General features: G+C 42.7%; 1 protein-coding gene across 1 annotated transcript in view; it reads left to right on the plus strand.

Moving 5' to 3' along the window:
* Window positions 1-20,556, plus strand: part of ITFG1 (integrin alpha FG-GAP repeat containing 1) — a 119,763-nt gene extending 99,207 nt beyond the window's left edge. The window contains exons 15-18 of the mRNA XM_081201179.1: window positions 7,414-7,538; window positions 8,283-8,365; window positions 15,419-15,536; window positions 19,383-20,556. Coding sequence (XP_081057305.1) covers window positions 7,414-7,538; window positions 8,283-8,365; window positions 15,419-15,536; window positions 19,383-19,442 — 386 coding nt within the window. The 3' untranslated portion in view covers window positions 19,443-20,556. The remainder of the gene's footprint in view (window positions 1-7,413; window positions 7,539-8,282; window positions 8,366-15,418; window positions 15,537-19,382) is intronic.
* The last annotated feature ends 1,314 nt before the right edge of the window (window positions 20,557-21,870 follow it).

Below are 21,870 nucleotides of genomic sequence, written 5' to 3' on the forward strand. Positions count from 1 at the left end.
ATAAAAAAATCATTCCTCTAAAAGGGATGCAGAAGAAAGCTAGTTCAGCCACAGTATACTTCGTTCAAGCTTAAAGGTCCAATTTGCAAAACATCTGCGCAAATGAGATTGTGCAGATGGAACCTCTTCCTCTTCCTGACACCTTCCTCTTGTTTCCTCTTCCAGTCAGCCCATCTCACAAACTCACTTGCTTCCATTTGCTTTTGGCTTTGTAAGTTTAAGTAATTACCACAGTGGCCCCAGGTCCTGCGCCCTTGTCAGAGGGAATCACCTTTCCAGGTATCTTTGCAAAGGTACTGAGTCGCTCTTTATCTTTATTTCCCTAGTATGCCTGAACCTGCTATTTTCTTTTAAAATAAAACAAACCAGGGTCTCTCTTGTTTTTGTTTGCAGTTTTCTCAATAAATTAGAGAATTTTTACATCTGTGACTTCACTCTGATCAACAGTGCCAGAACTGTGGGACTTGAAAGGGGGAAGTGAAAATTTGCACAGCTGTTTTCCTTTTCATAATCACAGCCGTTCCGATCTGCATAACAATGAGAGCCAGCCTGGCATATTTGGCAGCCCACTCCAGTGACCTCTGTGGGAGGTGGTGGAGCAGAAGCAAATCGCAGGACATGGTGGAAGAGCTCATTTGAATGTGCTCGGGAGATGAGAGGCATTTTCTAGTCCTTGAACAAGGGTGGCTGTTCAGTGCATTCCAACCTCTGTTCAACTTGCTCTTTTATTTTAGACCAGTCAGGTTTTTGGATATTTGACTGGAGAAGGTGATAACAGTAGAACAAAGGAGAGAAGTTGCAAGTGATTTCTCATTGGCTGGAGCGGGCTATCAGTCACTAATTATCTATGATCTGCCTCCACAGTTGGAGGCAGCAATGCTTCTGAATGCTGGTTGCTGGGAACCACAGAAGGAGAGAGGGCTCTTGGGCTCAGATCCTCCTTGAGGGCTTCCTACTTGGCCACTGTGAAAACAGACTGATGGACTAGATCAGTGTTTCCCAACCACTGTTCCGCGGCACACTAGTGTGCCGCGAGATGTTGCCTGGTGTGCCGCGAGATGTTGCCTGGAGGGAGGCCGGCGAGTCGGGCGGCGAGAGGCGGGGCGGCGGCGAGGAGAGGCCACCCAGCGCGGGGCTCTCGCCGTCTGCCTGCCTGGCTGCCTGCGAGCTCGGCGGGCAGCGCCTCCGTCCGCAGCGCCCGCCTCGCGGCTCTCATTCCCTGCCCCTGCCAAAGCTCACCCAGCCAAGCCGCGCTCTCCTTCCTGCCTCGCTTTGCTGCCTCCTCCCCCCCACCCCCAAAGCTTGGAGGTTCCCCGGCAAGGGGGAGGGGGAAAAATTGAAACTTACACTTTCGTGCGTCCCTCCCGGCGTGACGCTGCGCGCTGACGTCACGGGGCTGTAATGGTGGTGTGCCTCAAGATTTTTTTCATCAAACAAGTGTGCCTTTGCCCAAAAAAGGTTGGGAAACACTGGACTAGATGGGACATTGGCCTGATCCAGCAGTTTCTTTTGGGGGTTTTATGTATTGGTTTTGTCAAGCATTACCGTTTCCTGATTCTTCATCAGCACCTCTTTCCAAACAATAACACCATTGTTTGGTTGTCCAGCCATGTTTGTTTGTTTTTCTGTCGTTCTTCGCTTGAATTGTGTGTAGCAACCTTTCTGCATCACCTATGCATGGTGGGACATGTATGAGTGAAGGAACTCCTCTGTGAAAGAATTGGGTCTTTGTCGGAAAGAACTCTGGGAAATGAGCAGTTTGTCTGGTCAAGTAACTCAGCATGTTTCTTAATGACAGAATGAAGTCAAGCCGCCGTATTTAAAAATCAGTTTAAAATATAGCATGGAAATCAGTCTTCCCCATTTGTGTCACCTGTCAGGTTCATCATCAAGTCAACAAAAGCACTGAGGTGAATTAGGCATGTCGGCCGGGCAGTCTGTGTGGGGCTTGAGCCACCTGTAACTTGAGTCTTCTAGAACAGAGAAAAGAAAGGAACAAAATGGTGCTAAGAGCAGCAGTTCTGAAATGCTGGCTATTATCCAGCCTGTGAATTGCTAGTATTTACTATGATTTGTTGCTGCATTTGAGGCCACGGGTTCTTTCTCTCTGCCTGGTATGCAACGCTTGAAAATGAGAGGATGGATTTCTGTAAAGAAGATGGAGGCCTGCAGAAGTAATGTCCAGTGGAGAATTGAACATGATCTTAGTTTAGGTTTTGAATCTAATTAGAACTCTGCCATTTATTAATTATCCTTCAGCTTTTTGACAAGCAAACTATGAATGACTTGGCAGTACAAAGAAATCGATAAGCGCTCAGTACATTAGTGCTTTCCTTGAGTTGCTCCATTTGTTTATTTTGTAGAATTTGCCTCAGTTGCTGGCTGTTCCTGCATGCATATTTTTCAGTGACAGAAGCTTGTCATTCTTAACAAATTACCCCTATTTCCAGCCACTAAAACCCAAGAAGTTCACATATTAAATAGAGCAAGGAACAACTGATTTCTTTCCTAATCTAAAGGTACGAAATGTGTGGTGGGCTGTAAATTGAAACTAGAGTTTCTTCTAACATCTGAATTTGAATCCTCTAATAGAAATGTAAATTAGGAGTCTTTCTTGCACAGGTGGCACCCTAGTACCAGGCCATTTTTCTGTGTCCGCCTTCTCCCATTCATGTTTGGGTTTGTTTACCCCACAATGAATAACCTAGTCTAACATGTTTCCCCCAAACCTCCACACATGAGTCCTGCTCCACAGTTTGGGTGAGCCATAGAAATCTGAAGGGGAAAGGAGATGGAGATCCAGTTGGAGACCAGGTGGCCTGCCTTACCTTCCCCAGTACAGGGTCCCGAGCCTTCCAAATTATTTAACATACCCTAAAGTCTGTGGCTCTTGCTTTCCCCATAGTTCAGATCCAAGAAGGAAACATCACAGTTAAAATGCACTCCAGTGTCTTTAAAATTCACATTTTTGTCCTAACGTTTACCTCCTACTACTGTGGTCAATATTATTGATTTTGTTCTGCCACTGCATTTGCTTAATCACTCTGAATGTCAGAAAACCATATTAAAAAACCGGAATGACTCCATGGGATGCCTTTATTCTGCTGCCTATACCCAAGATTCACTGCTCATGTTCCAGTGGCGATTTCAGATATTTCGGCATTGTTTGATGCGTCTATTGTGCACTGAATGCTTTTGATTGAAATTCCTATTATTGCTAAGATTCCTCCATCTTCCCTAGCTAAACACTGTACTGCTTCTTCGAGGAGTTAAGAATGAGCTGTTGTACCAGTAAACGTGGAATAGCAGGTGGTGGGAAAAGCCCTTGTGGACTGGCCATCGCTCGGTAGCAGAGCACATGCTTTTTATGTCGAAGGTCCCAATTTCAATGTCCGGCATCTCCCATTAAAAGGAGAAAGTAACAGATAGGAAAGATCTCCACCCCAACACTGCTGCTTATGTGGCCACTTTGTATGCAGGGGAGGCTGGTCCAATAGGGCAAATGGGGCACAACCCCAACAGCCTTGGCCTGCCCTCTTACTCACATCCTGTCAAGAGGGTGTCATTGCTTGTCAACTTCCTTCTCCTTAGTCTCAGTGTTGCCTTGTAGAGCTTGGCAGTGGGGAGCAAGGAGGGGGCAAAACTACAGTCAGTTGGCTCTGCCTGTCATTGGATCTGGATCCACTTACAATTTAGGCTCCCTACCTTTCACCCTACCAGCCCCAATGGGCACCAGCCACCATTGGATGGACAGATAATTTGACCTGGCATAAGGCAGAAAATTCTATGTTCCCCTGACAAGTCATGACAAGTGACATGATCTCTGCTGCTCCCATGCACTGTGCTCAAACCATATGAGTCTAAGTGAGACTGATTCCTTGGATCTGTGAGTGTTTTACATTTCCCAGTTCTTTTTGTAACACTTTCATCAACAATTGAGGCTTAAACTCCTGTTGTTGTTGTTGTTGCTGCTGCTGCTGCTGCTGCTGCTACAATAAGATTCCCTCTTCAAGCACTTGGTAACACTGTTCTCTTTTGTTGTAGTAATGTTTCATTGTCAGTGTGGTGGGTATAATTGCAATTTTCACCTGGCACAAGTATCTGAAGTCAATAAAACTGGGCACACGGCCATGCTAGGATACGAAACAAAGTCTCAGAATATGAATTAAAGATGGCAAACTTCATTGCCCCTTGTTCCTTTCGACACTTGCATAAATTGTCAACTCTGTCAATCAGTCCTAATCCCCAGATCCACACAGTGAAGGAAGACATACATTCCAAGCAGGCATCTCACTACTGCTGACTCTGTTCTCAAGAAATATGTTTACATAGTTCTGCATATGAGAGTTGAATATTTAGATATTACAGTGTGAGTTTCATTTAAATATAAATGGCCTAGAGGCAATGGAAAGTGAAAACGCTGCTGGCATGATGCAGAGGTGGTCTCTCCATAATCACTTGGGGAAGTTGTAGAGCCAACACAAGGATTGTTATGCATGCAATTTTTCCTTTGTCAGTGACACACTTTAGAACCATCATATAGAAATTATAGTGGCTGCTATTGTATATAAGCCTGTCCTATGTGGAAATAAACTTACCCTTTAAGTTAGACCATTAGCCCTGTTCGGGGAAGTTTTTAATTAAAAACAGCCCTGTTCAGGGAAGTTTTTAATGTGTGACATTTTAATGTACTTTTAATCTTTGTTGGAAGCCGCCCAGAGTGGCTGGGGAAGCCCAGCCAGATGGGCAGGGTGCAAATAAATTATTATTATTATTATTATTATTATTATTATTATTATTATTATTATTATTATTATTATTATTATCAAGGAACAACCACATGGTTTCATTCATGTGAATAGTGTCACCGAGTGCAATAATAGTACTGTAATACTTGGGGTTGTATCCAGCTAAGATCAACTCAGGGTAGGCACACTGAAATTAATTAGTCACAGCCATCATTTTCAAATAGATCTTCTCTGAATAGGACTAATATTGGATACAAACATGTTACGTGTACAGTTTTGTGCTGAGTAAGTTTGCTGCTGCAGAACAAGATGAAGAGGAGAACCATTATTCTAGTTCATCCTGAAAATAAAGTGGAAATTCTCAGCAGCTTTTAAGCACTGGAAGATCAGAAAGTCAACCATTAGATGTGTGAAAAGTTCTGACAATTCCACTTTACCATTACATGTGCTCCTTCCTTATCTGTCCAAAAGTGTATCTTGCCTCACAGGAATACAAAGATGGTTTTGACTAAGGAAAGGAGTGCAGAGGGTGCATTAAGGTGTGATAAGTCATGCCTAATTGCAGTGACAAAACTCTGCCTTCAAGCTCCCATCTATCACAAAAGCTGTGTGATTTATTGTATTGTAATTTACATCTCCTGTATCTTACTGCTTCATTTAAGGCCCTTGATTTAAATGCTGGAGCACGTCTTGGAGCACACAAAACATAGAAAGAATTCCATCATTATAACCATAGCAAAATGAAATGATGGGTCAAGGTGGCATATTCATCACAAACATGCCTCCAGATTTATTTTATAAACAAAGTTAAGGACTAAGCTCCAGAGGTGGGTGTGGTGGGTAACCTGTAGCTCTCCTGATTTTGTTGGACTTCAACCCCAGGTGGTCATTGGTTGATAGCAATTACTATTATTTATATCCCACCTTTTAGCCAGAGCCAAGACTCAAACGGGCTCACAAAAATTAAAACAAATACCGATAAAACAAACATAGCTAAAAACATAAAAAGTTATGGTTAAAAAGTAATTAAACTATCTATGGAGTTCAAACTATGTAAAAAACAACATCTAGAATAAAAAGAATGGAAAAACGTGCAGCACACTATTAAAAGCCCTTTCCTTAAAAGCGGTCAGTTTCCAAATCCTGCTAGGATAAAAAAGATCTTCACCTGCCAGTGGAAGGACAAAAGGGGAGAGCCAGTCTAGCCCTTCTAGGAAGGGAGTTCCAAAGTCTGGGGGCAGCCACCAAGAAGTCCCTCTTCCGCATTCCCACCAAGCATGTCTGTGAGTGTGGTGGGACTGAGAGAAGGGTGTCCTCTCAGAGCCCAGGTAGGTTTGTACAGAAGAATACAGTCCTTCAGAGACCCTAGAATCATAGAATGGTAGAGTTGGAAGGGCTGAGGGTCATCTAGTCCAGTGTTTCCCAACCACTGTTCCGCGGCACACTAGTGTTCCGCGAGATGTTGCCTGGTGTGCCGCGAGATGTTGCCTGGAGGGAGGCGGGCGAGTCGGGCGGCGAGAGGCGGGGCGGCGGCGGTGAGGAGAGGCCGCCCAGCGCGGGGCTCTCGCCGTCTGCCTGCCTGGCTGCCTGCGAGCTCGGCGGGCAGCGCCTCCGTCCGCAGCGCCCGCCTCGCGGCTCTCATTCCCTGCCCCTGCCAAAGCTCACCCAGCCAAGCCGCGCTCTCCTTCCTGCCTCGCTTTGCTGCCTCCTCCCCACCCCCCACCCCCAAAGCTTGGAGGTTCCCCGGCAACGGGGAGGGGAAAAAATTGAAACTTACACTTTCGTGCGTCCCTCCCGGCGTGACGCTGCGCGCTGACATCACGGGGCTGTAATGGTGGTGTGCCTCGAGATTTTTTTCATCAAACAAGTGTGCCTTTGCCCAAAAAAGGTTGGGAAACACTGATCTAGTCCAACCTTCTGCAATGAAGGATTCTCAACTAGATCATACATGGCAGATTGCCATTCAACCTCTGCTTTAAAAACATACAAGGTCGGAGAGTCACCATCTCTTCTGGGTGTCCACTTTCAAACAGCTCTTGCCATCAGGAAGTTCTTCCTGATACTTCATCTCCCTTGAATCCATTAATTTGAGTCCTAGCCTTTGAAGCAGGAGGAAACAAGCTTGCTCCATCCTCCATGTGACAGCTCTTTAGATATTTGAAGATGGTTATCATATCTCCACTCAGTCTCCTCTTTACCAGGCTAAATATACCCAGTTCCATCAACCATTCCTTGTAAGGTTTGGTTTCTGCTCAAGGAAGGCATCATCCAAGTCCTCAGTCTGATTTGGAGATCTATAGCAGACACGCACAGTATGGTCAATGTTGTTTCCCTCTCCTACAATTTTACCCATATTCTCTCAATCTGCCAATGCACTGCTAGTCACTGTTCACAGTAGTGAACCATATAGATCAATGGTCTGACTCAACAACAGGCAGCTTCCTGATTCCCAGACCTATCTGCAAGGTAATGTATGTGAGGTGCTTGGAACTCTCCAAAGTATTATATCAATGCTAAATGTTTCTGCTGTTAAAATGTAAAAATGGATTTTAGGGCTCAAATATGGATGAAGAGCAACTAATCCTATGACTCTAAACCAAAAATATTTTGCTTAGAAGGCCTTAAGCAATGTATTCATTGTGTCATCTTTTCAATTGCATTCCAGCGGGACAACTGAGTCAATCAGCACATTTTGCCCTCCAGCTCCCATATAATGTGCTAGGCTTGGGACGCAGCGCTAATTTTCTTGATCACTTGTATGTGGGCATTCCTCGCCCATTAGGTGAAAAGGTATGTTGGGACCCCAGTTCACATATAATTGTATTGATATCAATGTGCATTTGGTTTCATACCTTGCTCAGTATCACGTTGGCTTCTTCTTAAAAGGGTGGGATGGTGAGAATGTGTTGATGTAGGCTTCAGCCAGAGAATTGTGGTTTCCATGGCTGACCTACAGGATAAAATGACCAGGTAAAAAGGCCTAATGGAATGCCAGTAGACCTTTTCCCTGCAGCATGGGCATTTTTGTTGTTTAAAGTCCTTTGAGACCTTGGAAAGGCATTCTCAACCTGGAATACCTTTAACGTTATGGTTGTACCTAAGCCTGATTGGGACCCAAAGGGCGTGGATTTGCATCTATTTTGGCCTCCACCGACAGGGCATTCAAACAGTTGTGAATCCTGATCAGACAGGGTCTATCCCAGGCTGCCATTTTGCGAACCTGATCCACCATTTACTTAATTTTATTCATGATAGCAAAAGGCATTATTATCCCTTGATACATACATACACACACATACATACATATATACTGAAGTGGCAGTATTTACTCTTAAATCTTGAAAATGTATCAGGTCAAAATTGTTTTGTCTTTGAAAGTGGGAAGGAACCAAACAGTCTTTTGGAAATGTCATTCCAGCCAGTTTTTTAAGATAATGAGAATGTTGAGATTTTGCTTTGACTACACAGTAGAATCAAGAATGAAATGAGCTCGCAAGACATTCACTGAGTGCTTTCATTTTTTTCCTCTTCCAGTCTATAAGGAAACAGGAATGGACAGCCATCATCCCAAACTCCCAGCTGATCGTCATTCCATATCCTCACTACTCCCCTCGAAGGTAATGCCACTGATTGAAATCCTGTCATATGAGTTGCAATGGCCGTTGATTTGAAGGATATTGAGCCTATGCTGCGGTTGGAGCCAGACCGTTTCCTTCTCTCACAGAAATCCTGGTATACTCAAAAATCTAACTACTTTCCTAGTCCACACAGCACATAGCTAAACTATAGAACTCACTCACATAGGAGACAGTGATGGCCACCAAATTTGGGGGGGGGGGGCACAGAGGCTATCGGTGGCTACTAGCCACAATGACTATGTCCTACCTGCACTCTCAGAGGAATCATACCTCTGAATGCCAGTTTCTGCGATCTGCAAGCAGGCAAATGTTGTACTTGTGTGCGGCTTGCAGGCTTCCCGCACAGGCACCATGAGAACAGGGTGCTGGACCAGATGGGCCTGATCGTGCAGGCGCCTCTTATTTCCTGAGTTGCAGAGAGAATATACAAAGCTTTGGCTGTGCCCCAGAAGCAGAGTATAATTCTATAAACATAGGGCCATATTGCTTGGACTAAAATCAGACAAAGTCTTTAGAGCAATTTAATAAGAGTGTTGGTAGTGATGGTGGTGAAGCCTCTGGCTGTGATTGGCTGAGCCAAAGAAGCAGGGACTTGTTGCCATTGGCTTGAGCTGCTTAGAAATGAAACAACAGAGCGATGAGCATGGGATTGGCACTCTTAAGAGAGATTTAGGCAATGACAGGCTAAGAAACCCCCCTGGCTATTGGGAAATTAGGTTTGGTGTGGGAACGGTCCTGAGAAATGAGGGAAAGGGCAGAAGGCTTATAGAGCGAGTCTGAGAGGATTATTCAGAGAAGCAAAACTGGCATAGAGAATCGGCAGATTGAAGCTGTAGGGGCGAAAATGGGTGACAGAGACAACAGAGGGAAATAATTCCTGTCCAAAGAATGAGCAAAGCTGAAAGTGGGCATGTGATCAGGAACTATGGGAATGAGGTACTCACTTTCACATACTGACTGACTGCAGGTTTCTGGAAACTTAGGCAAGCCTTATTGGATGGAAGTTGTGCAAATGCAACCTCTCAGAAGATGTTCCCTGTGGGTTGTGTTAACTGGCAGGGATTTTTTAAAAAGAAAGAAAGATTCCAAAGAATTGACCATAGATGTATAATTCCATAAAACGTGTTCTGTCTGGGGTTTTTGGTTTTTGTTTTCTTTGTCAAGTAGCAAATGTAATTGTGGAGACAATGACTTCCTGAGAAGTTTGGTTCTAATCAAATATACATTCTCCGTGTCCAGTGAAGTGCAAAAAGATTTCTATTCAGATTTCCAGCACATGCTGTGTGTTGCCATGGCTCTTTGAATTCTGTTGTAATTAGGGGCACGAAACTTGCTTGGCAGAGGATTTCCACAATGAAATCCCCTTGAAATAAAGTTCCATTTGTATGAAAGTGATTGGCTTTACTTCCCAGCTGCCCTTATATTTGGCCTACTGGGAACCCCCTTGACATATAGTAAAGTTAAAAATGTGTCGTAGGTAGTGTTTATTTACTTATTTATTTACTTATGCACTGCTTTTCCAATGTGTTCCTCATGGCTTCCCACAGTTGCACAGAAAAGAAAAAAAGAAAAAGAAATAATAAAACTACAATCAACAAATCAATAAAATAACTAAAAGTTACATAGATAGATGTGTATGGTTTATAATTTGGTGATTTTATCTCTATAGTTGTGCTCTTATTGTGGTGACCAATGCAAGGAAATTTCAGTTTACCTTAAAATAAAAGAGAGAATTTTTTATTTTATTTTTTCATCAGTCACCAACCATTGCATTTTATATGCAGACTACATCTCATTGAATGTATGCAATATATTTGTGTAACTATGTTGATATTAAAGCTCCGCTCTTGGATAGAAACTATTTTTCTTTAACCCCGAACAATTGGTTGTAACCTGAGGTATCGAACAGGCTGTAAACAGCAACTCACCTGTTCACCTGTAACAAAGACCCATTGCTTCCAGATGCCCAGGAAAAGACCATTTCCTTTTAAGGCACACTTGGGTAGCATGGATAAATATGGGACAGGAGGGCAAGCAAAATATTTTACAAGTCAGTAACTCTTGTAGCACTTATTTACAGGCTGATAAACTTGAATTTCTAGGCTGATAAATTGGTGTCCATCTCTCCCTTTTAGAAAAACAAAATCACTTGAATTACTACACTCTTTTTACTTCTCTTATGATGGTGATATTTGTATATACTTATACCATTGGTTCATATATCCAGGAACCCAGAGAAAAACTACCGGTATATGAGAATAGGACCATTTTAAAACTAAAAGCTATAGAGACCTACCTTTGCCTTAGTAAATAATCACATTTTGTGATTATCTTCTCTGTTTGTAAACTACCCTCCTCTTTCTCTAAATCTCGTGGGTGATATGCAAATGTGCCTGTCCACTACAGCATATTTTTGCTTTTGCAAAAATCTCTTCCCCCTTCAGCCCCCCTATGTTCCCCCCATATCTGCTCCAAAGTGTTGGAGAAGGACTCTTGATCAGATTTGGGGTGGCTGAGGGATGGGGAGATGAGAGAAGAAAGGGGAAATTGCTTGTGCAGCACTGGATACCATTCCATATATCCACATTTGACATCACAGGCCATTTGAGATGAAAAGAGACTGCATTGTGCTATTAAAAGCAATCAGAAGCACCTTGCATAAAACAAGGAAACGCCACCCTTTTCCCCATGGGATTTCTGGAGAGGAAATCACTCATTACACTCTTCCATACATATGCAAGCTCCCTCTGTTCCCCCCTCCCCCAATCTTTCCAACTACCTCTACTATGAAAAAAGTCGGAAAACTACAAAAACTAAACCAGGGTGTTGGTTCAGTTATTGTTTTTTTCGAAGGTGTTTGCCTTGAGATCCATTGGCAAATATTAACTCATTGCCCTGTTGGCAGAACTGATTCCTTCCGCTTCCCAGTGCCCACTAAGATGGAAGAAACCTACCTAATAGAACAAATTCTTCCTGCCATCAGATGTACAGGTGGTCAAGACAAACTGACCAGCCATCACACTTGTAAGAAGGCAGAATGAAATGGTTGCCCCTCATGGAGATATACCCTACCCCTAATTTGCGTGTCAAGCGTGATGGCCATTTCACTGATGTTCAGGCAACCAGATTTCTCTGGAGTTGTGAACTGGAGGTTTAATTATCTTTCTGTGCAGATTAGGGGGGGTTGAGACTGTCTTGGTGTACAGTAAGCTAGCTGTAGACACACTCTATATATAAAATCATAGAACTGCAGAGTTGGAAGGAACCCAAAGGGTCATTTAGTCCCAGCCCCTGCAATGCACCTTCTACCTAGGCAAGCAAGAAGGATTATCAAATTGATTTATACAATCCGGTCAGGAAAAGACACTTGCAAAGCAGGTCTGGTGTGTCCTGGGAAGAGCCCAAAGGGCCAGATAGAGAGACCAGGATGGCCACATTTGACCCACAGGCCTGAGGTTCCCAAACCCTGCTAGATGCCATCAGTAACCAGTCACTACAAAAAGGTGGAAGGAAAGGTTGGAGCAGATTTTAAGGTTCATTCTCCACCCAGTCAACACCTTGCCTTGTACTGCAGGGGGAAGAAAAGCAAATTACTCCTAGAACCAACATACTGTGGGTAGGAAGACTGACATATTCAGATACACATCCCAAAATGCTTACCAAATATGTTGAAATATTATACATATCATGCTATTGATCACCACGTGAAGTACCCCGAAGCGTACAGTTAACTCTGTAATCCAGTTCAAGCTCCATTGAATCCAGACGCAATAAATGTCACGAGAGCGACTGTTACAATAATGTCTCATTTAGTCAAAGCAACACAGTGGGCTGTGCTATTGCTCCTTTTAACCAGCATCAAGTAAATTCTGGTGCTGATATTTTAGGAGCTGTTGGTGTAGTACTACTTCTTCCTACAAATGAGTTTTTAGTCATTTATCTCTTATTTTGCTCCTTGTGTTTTCTGAAAGAATGCTCTCTCAAATTTATGCCTCTTATAAAATGCACATTGATTTTAGTTTTCAGTCAGTTTCAAGATTTATTGATTGCAGTGGCTGACCTCAGTGGCCAATAAATCTTTATTGTAATCCTAAAACAAAACTATGCTTGTTTGTTAGAGAGATCACAGCTTTATTAATCTTTGAAATAAAGCAGCAGCACTTGAAAAAGTGATAAGAGAATGCAGTTTTGCTTTATACTCATGTAATCACATGGTAGTTGAGAGATATTAAACAAAGGAGAATGTAGTCTGCCACCTGCTTACTCCAAAGCAATCTAATCAATCTTTCCACAGATATGTGGTTCAGCTTCGTGTTCTAGTTTTTGAAATGACCTGTGTGCCTTTGGAAGGAGAGATCGGAAATATTTTTATGAAAAAAGTTCATTATATGTTGTTTTAAAAACCAGTGAGCATTGAAATGCAGTACTAAGGGATCCGGGAAGTCGTTTTCAAGCTAAATTTAATTAATTTAACAATCTTCTGTCATAATTTATACTTGACAAGCTTGTGACCTTTTCGTATGGCTTGTCTAGAAAAGCCTCTGTAAATCTTACATTTTAGTAAAATGGTTTGTTATTCTAATTTGCCTTTGCATATTTTTTGTTTTGTTGTATTCTTGTTTTTAATTTTTTTCAGTTGTGATAGTTGGGTTTTTCTTGTTGTTTTGATTTTCACCAGCCTAACAGATGTAGTAAAATATTGGATTTAGACCATAGTATTCATTGTGCCCCAGTAGGATTTTTATATAGTAGTTGAGTTAATTTGCATCCCAAAGCAGAATTTTACCCTTAGAATATAGTTTTGTCTGAGGAATAGAAGTGTATAGTGAGACTTTGCCCTGTGCACCCACAAATGAGAGTGCATCCTTACTAGGCACTTCAGGTTTTTCACCCCATGCATATTATGGGGTGTGGTGGATGCTGAAACGTTTGTGGCTTGCCACTCGGTTTGCATTGACTCAGTGTTCAGTCCAAAGTAGGAGGAAACAGGAATGCTTCAAAGGAGATTCCGCCATTTACAAGGCATCTGAAGTTAGATCAAGGAAGCCCCAAGTCATTCTGTAAACACAGGCATCCCCCCAAAAATGCTGCATTTTGCCTTTTTTTTAAAAAAAAAAGTGATCACTAAATTTAAAAAAAACGTTGTCCTTGTGGGAAAACCATTGCACCTATTATACTGAAAGTATTCATCCCCTGAGAAGGGAGAATCATTATACTGAATTCTAAGACTTTTTTGCTTTAAAAAAAAAAAAACTTAAAAGCTTGCTGCACAAAATCCTTCAGTGAAACTGTCTGCAATTTGGCAGGCTTAATCCCTGGAGGAGCGCCTTTATCTGCAAATTTTGTCCACTTCCGGGGGGGGGGGAGGGGGGAAATGCAGCCGTTTTTAGATTCCCCATTGTAATCAGTGAGGGGGAGGGAACACTGCTTCAGACCTGAATAACAAGTTGACTTGGAAACACATGGGGTTGTAGCCCAGTAAAATCTACTCAGAGGAGACCCGTGGGTATTAGTAGACTTCAGTTATGCCATGCCCATGAATTTCAGTTGGTCTGTTCTGCATAGAACTAAAAGTAGATGCAATCCATAGAGCAGATTCAAAACAGGTGAGTTGGCTTCCCTTGGCTAGAGATAAAAGTTAAATATTTTGGCTGGCACACATCCCTAGTAAATACCTCCCGTAAAATAAGCCCCTAGAATGGAATTGAATGGAATGCATGATTTTGCAAAATGCTTTAGAAGAAGCCTTGTGCTTGGACCGCTGGGGAGTGTTTCACCTTATCCTAAAGAGTATAGTGGCAATTAACTCTGGAGCCATACTTTTTTCAATCCTAATACTTCTTTTCTTCAGGCAGACCTAAGGATTACAGAAGCACATAGTTTGCACCTGCTCCATCACTGATTGATTGCGCTCCCCACCACCCAAAAACAAGAGAGGGATCAATTACAAAACGGGAGCAGGGGTTGGAGAATGTATTTTAAATGATCTCCTGGCGGGTATATTATGATTGTGTTGTTTTCTGCATGCCTGAGTTGGAACCACACTCCACAAATGGGACAGTTAGAGTTCATTTTGCTGAAACACATTAACTCAGATCGATGTGAAACCGTTGCCTGGGCTGTGAGAAAAGAGCAAAATGACACATGATGGGCTAAATGCCGCCTTGTGGCTTTGAATTGACATCCTGTTTATGAACTTCCAATAATCAATGGAGCCATTTGCAAAGCACGCCACAAGAACACTTGAAGTTCTTTTGTATTTCGGTACCCCAAAGATAATTGAAGAATTCTTATGTATATTATTTTCCTGAAATAAGGGTTTCAGGTTTCCAAACTCCATATGCTGTTTTAGTCCTAGCTGAGACAGGAGAACCTTTTGATGTTAGCATACTTTGAGTGTGATGTATTTGTGCGCTTATAAACTCAGAACATAGCAATATTACCTGAAAAGTGACTTTGGTAAAGATGGGTTGCCTTTGCTTTGTTTTGGTATATTTTGCCAATAATTCTTCTCTGCTAAGGCCTTTGAAGGAAGCTTTATTGCAGTGTAGTTTCCTGTATTTAATAGAACCCCGTTAAAAACAGGAGCTGGAGAATTACACCTACCAGCTTTTCCCAATTTGTACAGCTTCATATCATGGGTGTAGTTCCTTCCTGAAACATGTGGCCTTTCATACTCAGAGACTAATGTGCAGTAGATTATCTTCTCTCACTGCTGCTGCCTCCTGCTTCTTAAATCCTTCCTTTTGTCTGCGCATTGTCTCTGCTTCCAAAAGCGAACATCAACTTTGCAGTGAGTCAACACATCAAGCGACAAGTCAAAATGTTACTCTGACACAACAAACGTGCCCTGGCTGGGGAGCAGGGAGATGATCTTAACTCATTGCTTTACATCCCATAGAGCTCCAAATCAAACAGGCCCGAAGTCAGGCAGCTTTTTATCATTCTGCTTTCCACAATCTCTGTGGAACATCTTGCCATCAGTCCTGAAAGTAAACTGATGTTTTCTTGGATTCTCCTTTATACCCACAGCTGGAGTGCCAAGCTGTACCTAACCCCAAGTAACATCGTATTGCTGACGGCCATTGCCCTAATTGGGGTCTGTGTCTTCATCCTGGCAATAATCGGCATACTTCACTGGCAAGAGAAGGTAAGCTTAATTTGTTACGAGTGCTTGTCTTCCTCGCATCAAGCTCACACAATACAACATTGCAAACCAAACTCTGCATCATCCTTTTTTTAATTAAGCCTTTCACTTTGGGAAAAGATGCCATTTTCAGCATGATGATTTTGAGTCATTTCTTCAATAAACAAGGGGGAAATCATGCATGTTAAAGTATGCAGAAGGTCCCAGAATTAGACTCCTATTATAAATATATTGAGGGACGTGGGTGGCGCTGTGGGTAAAACCTCAGCACCTAGGACTTGCCGATCGCATGGTCGGCGGTTCGAATCCCCGTGTCGGGGTGAGCTCCCGTCGTTCGGTCCCAGCTCCTGCCCACCTAGCAGTTCGAAAGCACCCTTAAGTGCAAGTAGATAAATAGGTACCGCTTTATAGCGGGAAGGTAAACGGCGTTTCCGTGTGCTGTGCTGGTGCTGGCTTGCCAGAGCAGCTTCGTCATGCTGGCCACGTGACCCGGAAGTGTCTGCGGACAGCGCTGGCTCCCGGCCTCTTAAGTGAGATGAGCGCGCAACCCTAGAGTCTGACAAGACTGGCCCATACGGGCAGGGGTACCTTTACCTTTTTATAAATATATTGAGTAACAAGATTGAGAAACAGATAGGTAGCCATGTTGGTCTGCCATAGTCAAAATAAAAAAATTCCTTCCTGTAGCACCTTAAAGACCAACTAAGTTAGTTCTTGGTATAAGCTTTCGTGTGGTATCTGAAGAAGTGTGCATGCACACGAAAGCTTATACCAAGAACTAACTTAGTTGGTCTTTAAGGTGCTACAGGAAGGAATTTTAAGATTGAGAAAAACGTCTGCTTGAGACCTTGCGAAGCCATTGCTAGTCAGAATGGATAGTGGGTTACCCCCCAGCCCCAAATCAAGCTTGGCTCTACACCTTAATGATGGGATGGGGGCAGGTATTGCAGCTAGCTATCCATCCCAGTCTTTCTGAGCAAGTCATATGAGAAGGATTAGATCTGCCCCTCCATGCTAGCCTTAGCTGGTGGATGAACACCATGTTCCTTTAATAAAGTTGTGGCCTACTTATTCCCGTGCATTCGTGTCTTCCTCTTTCTTTCTTTCTCTCTCTCTCTCTCTCTCTCTCTCTCTCTCTCTCTCTCTCTCTCTGCAATACAATATGTCACTTGAAATTGCAGGTGGGGGTCACATTTTTTAATTCTCTTCAATATTAATAACAACCCTGTAAGTAGAAAGCTAGCACAGCTGGACTAGAAACTCCCTCCCCAATGAGCTAGGTTTTTTGAAGTGGAGTTGCTTTCCATAAGTATCTGCCCTCTGCATTCTTAAGAGGTACTATCCCTTCCTCCCATCACATTTTGGTATATGTGGCCTCAGTACACAAATCAAAAAGTGCCTTCATTCATTAAACTTTGTTTGTGTGGCTGTGGCTTTGGATGTCTTGCTCTGCCTGTAGTTTAACTGAAAGATACTTGAGGCACATTGTGGCTCTGTCAATGAATGAAATTTAACCCATGCTTTCATTATTTTCAGTCAGGCTGTAATACAAAGGGATTTCTTCCTTCTTGTGTTTAAGAAACCCTTGCTGACTTTTTATTGACATGCTTCAAACGGTGATATTTTACCATGAGCAAAACTGACTGTTTTTCTCTATAGAAATGCATTGATCCGGAGAAGCCATTTGGGAGGCTTCTTTTCACACTACAAAAGGAAACTGTGTCCCAATTTCCCATATAGCTCTCCATTCACAGCAAACAGTTGAGCCAGCAGGGTAGCCAATAAGTGCTGCCGCCTAGCCAAGCTGTAATCATAACTGTCAAAATTACCGCATTTTAGACTCACGGCGCCTTGTCATTGGCATTCATGAAACAAAAGAGCAAGAGCTAAATGTTTAGAAAGGTTTTGCACGGCGCCTGGAAATTAGTAAGCCTATTGTCATAAACCCTTCCAAAGCGTTAACACCAAATGCCAAAGGCAGGAGGTACAGAAACAACCATGAAGTTAGATATTCAGGGTGGCACTCAACTCAGCAAACAGCACCAAGTTAGCAACAACTGCGCTTTTACTGAGCGGGGATATCTCTCACCTCTAAAGTATAAAATGCTCGCTGCCTCCTCACACACCTCCAGCTTTATCAGGGGCATTAGCTGAAATTGGGAGGAAGACCGTGAAGGGCATTGCACTATTACAGGGGCGGGGGCGGGGAATGCATATTCTGAAGAACAGCTATTTGGGGAAGTTGACAAGCAGGTTGAGATCCGAAGGTGCCCCCTCACTTTTTATAATTCTACTAATCTCTCTTTTTAAAAACCAACCATTTTTGTAATAAATAAATAAAAACCGTTCAAATCTAAATCCCGCAGTTCAAGATGCATCTTTTGATTCTGTGTGCGAGAACTGGCATATAGCGGAGAAATATCTCTGTATAAACCACAATGTATCCGAGGGGTGGTTTTTTTAGACTTTTGTGTTAAATGAGTCTTACAGGTAACCTTTTCAAAATGCCATGGAAGGGAGAGAGAAAGAGGATACAGCTGGCTTGGAATTACTGTTTGAAGGGAGCAATGGCAAGAATGGGAGAGGAGAGGAGCCAGCACATTATGCTCTGTGAATTTGCCAAGACTGGGAGTGGGATAGAAGGGAACATGTCTCAGGCTTCTTTTATACATTTGAGATGTGTCAGAGCCTTAGTGGCATGAGCATGTCACTGCCAAGAAGCCAGAAGTGATAACGCCTTAAAACCGGAGTTCTTTTCCTGAAAGATAAAAGGCCTGACAGCAAAATCCAGAAGGGTACTGTCAGTTCAACATGAAGTCCCAGAGTGCCCTTAGAGAGCAAGCACAGCTTGTCAGATAAGGATGAGGTAGGTGAGGGCAAACTTTTCACAAGCCACTTTAAGATGTAACAACCATTTCCCTTTCTGCACCAGGCCTCTCCTCAATTACAGGTGTAATGTTTGTCCACTAAACAGTAGAAAGACAGGTTTATGGGCAGTTTTTACTGGACAGGTTGCCCAGGGTATATGGAAGATGGCAAACTGCAGAAGACATACCTGGACCAACATAGGTTAAATATACCCCTTCCTTTGTTTAGAGAACAGGCATGTCAATCATCGTGTGCAATGCTTACAAATATTTCCTTTTCCTGCATTGCAGTACAGTGGTACCTCGGGTTACGTACGCTTCAGGTTACACACTCCGCTAACCCAGAATAGTTTGCTTCAGGATGAGAACAGAAATCATGCTCCGGTGGCGCAGCAGCAGCAGGAGGCCCTGTTAGCTAAAGTGGTGCTTCAGGTTAAGAACAGTTTCAGGTTAAGTACGGACCTCTGGAATGAATTAAGTACTTAACCCGAGGTACCACTGTACCTGTAATGATTATTTGAGCCAAACATTGTGGCTTATAAGTTTGCATTTCAAATAGTGGTTGAAGGAGAATGCTTTTTTAAAACACAACTGGAGCAAGCCCACCAGATGTTAGTCATTTTAGAGCTTCCCCTCATGTCTCAGCATATAAGCACAGTCCAGACAATAGCAAATCCTTGTGTATCAAGAGTCATTTCTACTTTGACAATTATCGCTCTTAAAGAAAAGCATTTAATGAACCAGCCCAAAGCACTGGGCCATTAACACAAAAGAGAGTTGATCACCGACTGCAGTGGCCATTTCTCTTCTCCTCTAAAATGACACCTATTTAAGTACTAACCGTTAAGGCTTTTAGTGAGCTTTCCATTACCTCTTCACATGATAAAGCAGCTACTCCATGCAATTCAGTAACTCCGGAAGTCAAAATGCAAGATGCATTTACCAAAATACTCTCTTTCATCCCTCCCCCCCTCCCCCACAGAAAGCAGATGACAGAGAGAAAAGGCAAGAAGCCCATCGGTTCCATTTTGATGCTATGTGATGCGCCTTAATATGTTGATGGAGGACGTGCTACACATTTGCTTGGTCTCAGATACTGTATTCGAGCCTGCGAGGACCAGGGGGGGAGGAGGGTATTGTTCCTGTTCTATTTGTAAATGTTGCATTGGTTTTAATTTATTTGTAAAGTGTTAAAATCAAGCCTGTTTCACATGGCCCTCCAATAATTGGTTGTATATATACTGATAAACGTTTTCTCTTTATTTTTAAAAAAGCTGTAAAATCTGCTTTAATAATGGATCATACTGCATGTGTTCAATTGTTTGCATATCCTCACTGTCTTCTGTACAACGACTCACAAAAAGGAAGTCGTATGTAAATTTTAGAAGTGAGTTTCAGTCAGCAAAATCCCCATTAGTGCTACTTGAGTAAGACTTGTCACTTACAGATTCCACAAATGTGAATTGCATTTTTATAATTGTCAGATGAGTGAAGATATCTCATGCTATTCTGACTGTCCTCCAGGGTGTTTGATCTGTAGTTCTCTGGGTTACTCAGCTTTGTATGAATCTACGCAGCCAATCAAGTGAGAGGAAAGGCTGTAAATTGGAAGATACAAACACCCTAATAAGAAAAAGAAACTGGTCACAATGTCTATTAATATATTAATATTTTTAAGATGGAAGTATAGTATTCAACTTCTATTTTAAATTATGCCTTCCTAAAGTGGAATAATTTTGCATGGCTTACTCATGGTTATCATGTAATTGCACTAAAGATTAATCATGATAAAAGTTGACCAATAAGGTGAAGTTATTGGGAAAGGAATAAGGAAAGAATCCACCATGGAAAAATATGTTGTATGATCTTTCCGAATTCACTTATAATCAAGGGCTGGACTGTGCTGTATTTTCATATAATCATACCAAACCAATTATTTAATTTTTTTGCATTTGGCATGAACAAAGAAAATTCCAGCTAAGTTTAAGAATCATTTTCCAAAAAGGAGGTATGGGCTTTTTTATTAAACAGATTTTGTTGGAAACATACTTTGTATAATATGGTTGTTCCTTTATTCTTAGAGATTTATTTATAATTGACCATGATTTGAAAACTGTTGTCCTGCATTCCTAATAAATGGCACCTATTAAGTTAAATCATGCATGTTGGCTTAGTTTATGGATGGTGAATCTAAATGTTGCTTCTTTTCAATACAACATCTGTGTTCACTGTGTGGCCCCTTGAATCAACCATTGAATCAATTTTGTCATTTCGGCATTGACCTGTAAAGGGAAATCAAAAGGGGGAAAAATGAGTTGGAGAAACGGGAAACACATGAACATGTGAAGCTGTCTTATCCTGAGTTGCTCAGGCCGTTGGTCTACTCTGACAGCAACTCTCCTAGGTCTCACACACCAGTAGTCTTTCCTAAGCTTATGGCCTGAATTCGTTTCAAATGAAGACGCCAGAAACTGAAGCTGGGATCATCTCTATGTAGCGCAAACTGTATGCAAACTGGTCCCCAAGCATGACTGCATTTGCTTTACTTCTTCCCAGTCTTGGCACTTCCTGAGACAGTAGCAAGAGAGAAGCAAGAAAGTGCAAATTTGCCCTGGTCTTGAAACTCGTTTTCTATCTGGTTGCCACAGGCCTTGCTTATTAGAGAAAGCTTGATGGCGTCTTCCGCCCACATGTTGCATGACTGCTATTAACCGATCTAGAACAGGGGTAGGGAACCATGTTCAGCCTGGGAGCCACTTTCCCTCACGAGGAACCTTCCAAGTGCCGCATGCCAGTGGGAACAGAGACAAAAGTAGGTGGAGAAAAGCATGTAACAACCTTTGTTCAGTAGGACACATCCAAGCCATGCAAAAGTCAATGAGATTTCTATAAAGCTTCTTATTTATTTGCTGTGGTTAAAATCCACATTTCCCCCCTAAGGAGCTCAAAGTGGCATACATGTTTCTCCCCCTACTCATTTAATCCCTGCAATGGCCCTGTGAGGTAGGTTAGGCTGAGAGGCCGTGAGCTTCATGCCTGAGTGGGGATTTGAACCGTGGGTCTCCCAGGTCCTAGTATAACACTCTAACCCAGGCTTCCTCAGCCTCAGCCCTCCAGATGTTTTTGGCCTTCAACTCCCATGATCCCTAGCTAGCAGGACCAGTGGTGAGGGATGATGGGAATTGTAGTCTCAAAACATCTGGAGGGCCGAGGTTGAGGAAGCCTGCTCTAACCACTAAACCACGCTGGCAGCTTGCAACAAGAGGCATTTTTACAGGTCAAGGGCACATTTCAGCCAAGCAAAAGCATTCCAAGCATGCGCAAAGCTAGAATCATGACAAGTAGTCAGTGTCAAGGATAGGCTAAGTAGAGAGGTCTGGAGAGCCACACTTGCCCTCAGTAACTGAGGTTCCTCATCCCTGCTCCTGGCAGTGGGGCAAACAGAGGTCTCCTGTGGTGCACTCCAAATA

The sequence above is a fragment of the Podarcis bocagei genome (genome assembly GCF_964188305.1).
Source record: "Podarcis bocagei genome assembly, chromosome: 7".
NCBI lineage: Eukaryota > Metazoa > Chordata > Lepidosauria > Squamata > Lacertidae > Podarcis > Podarcis bocagei.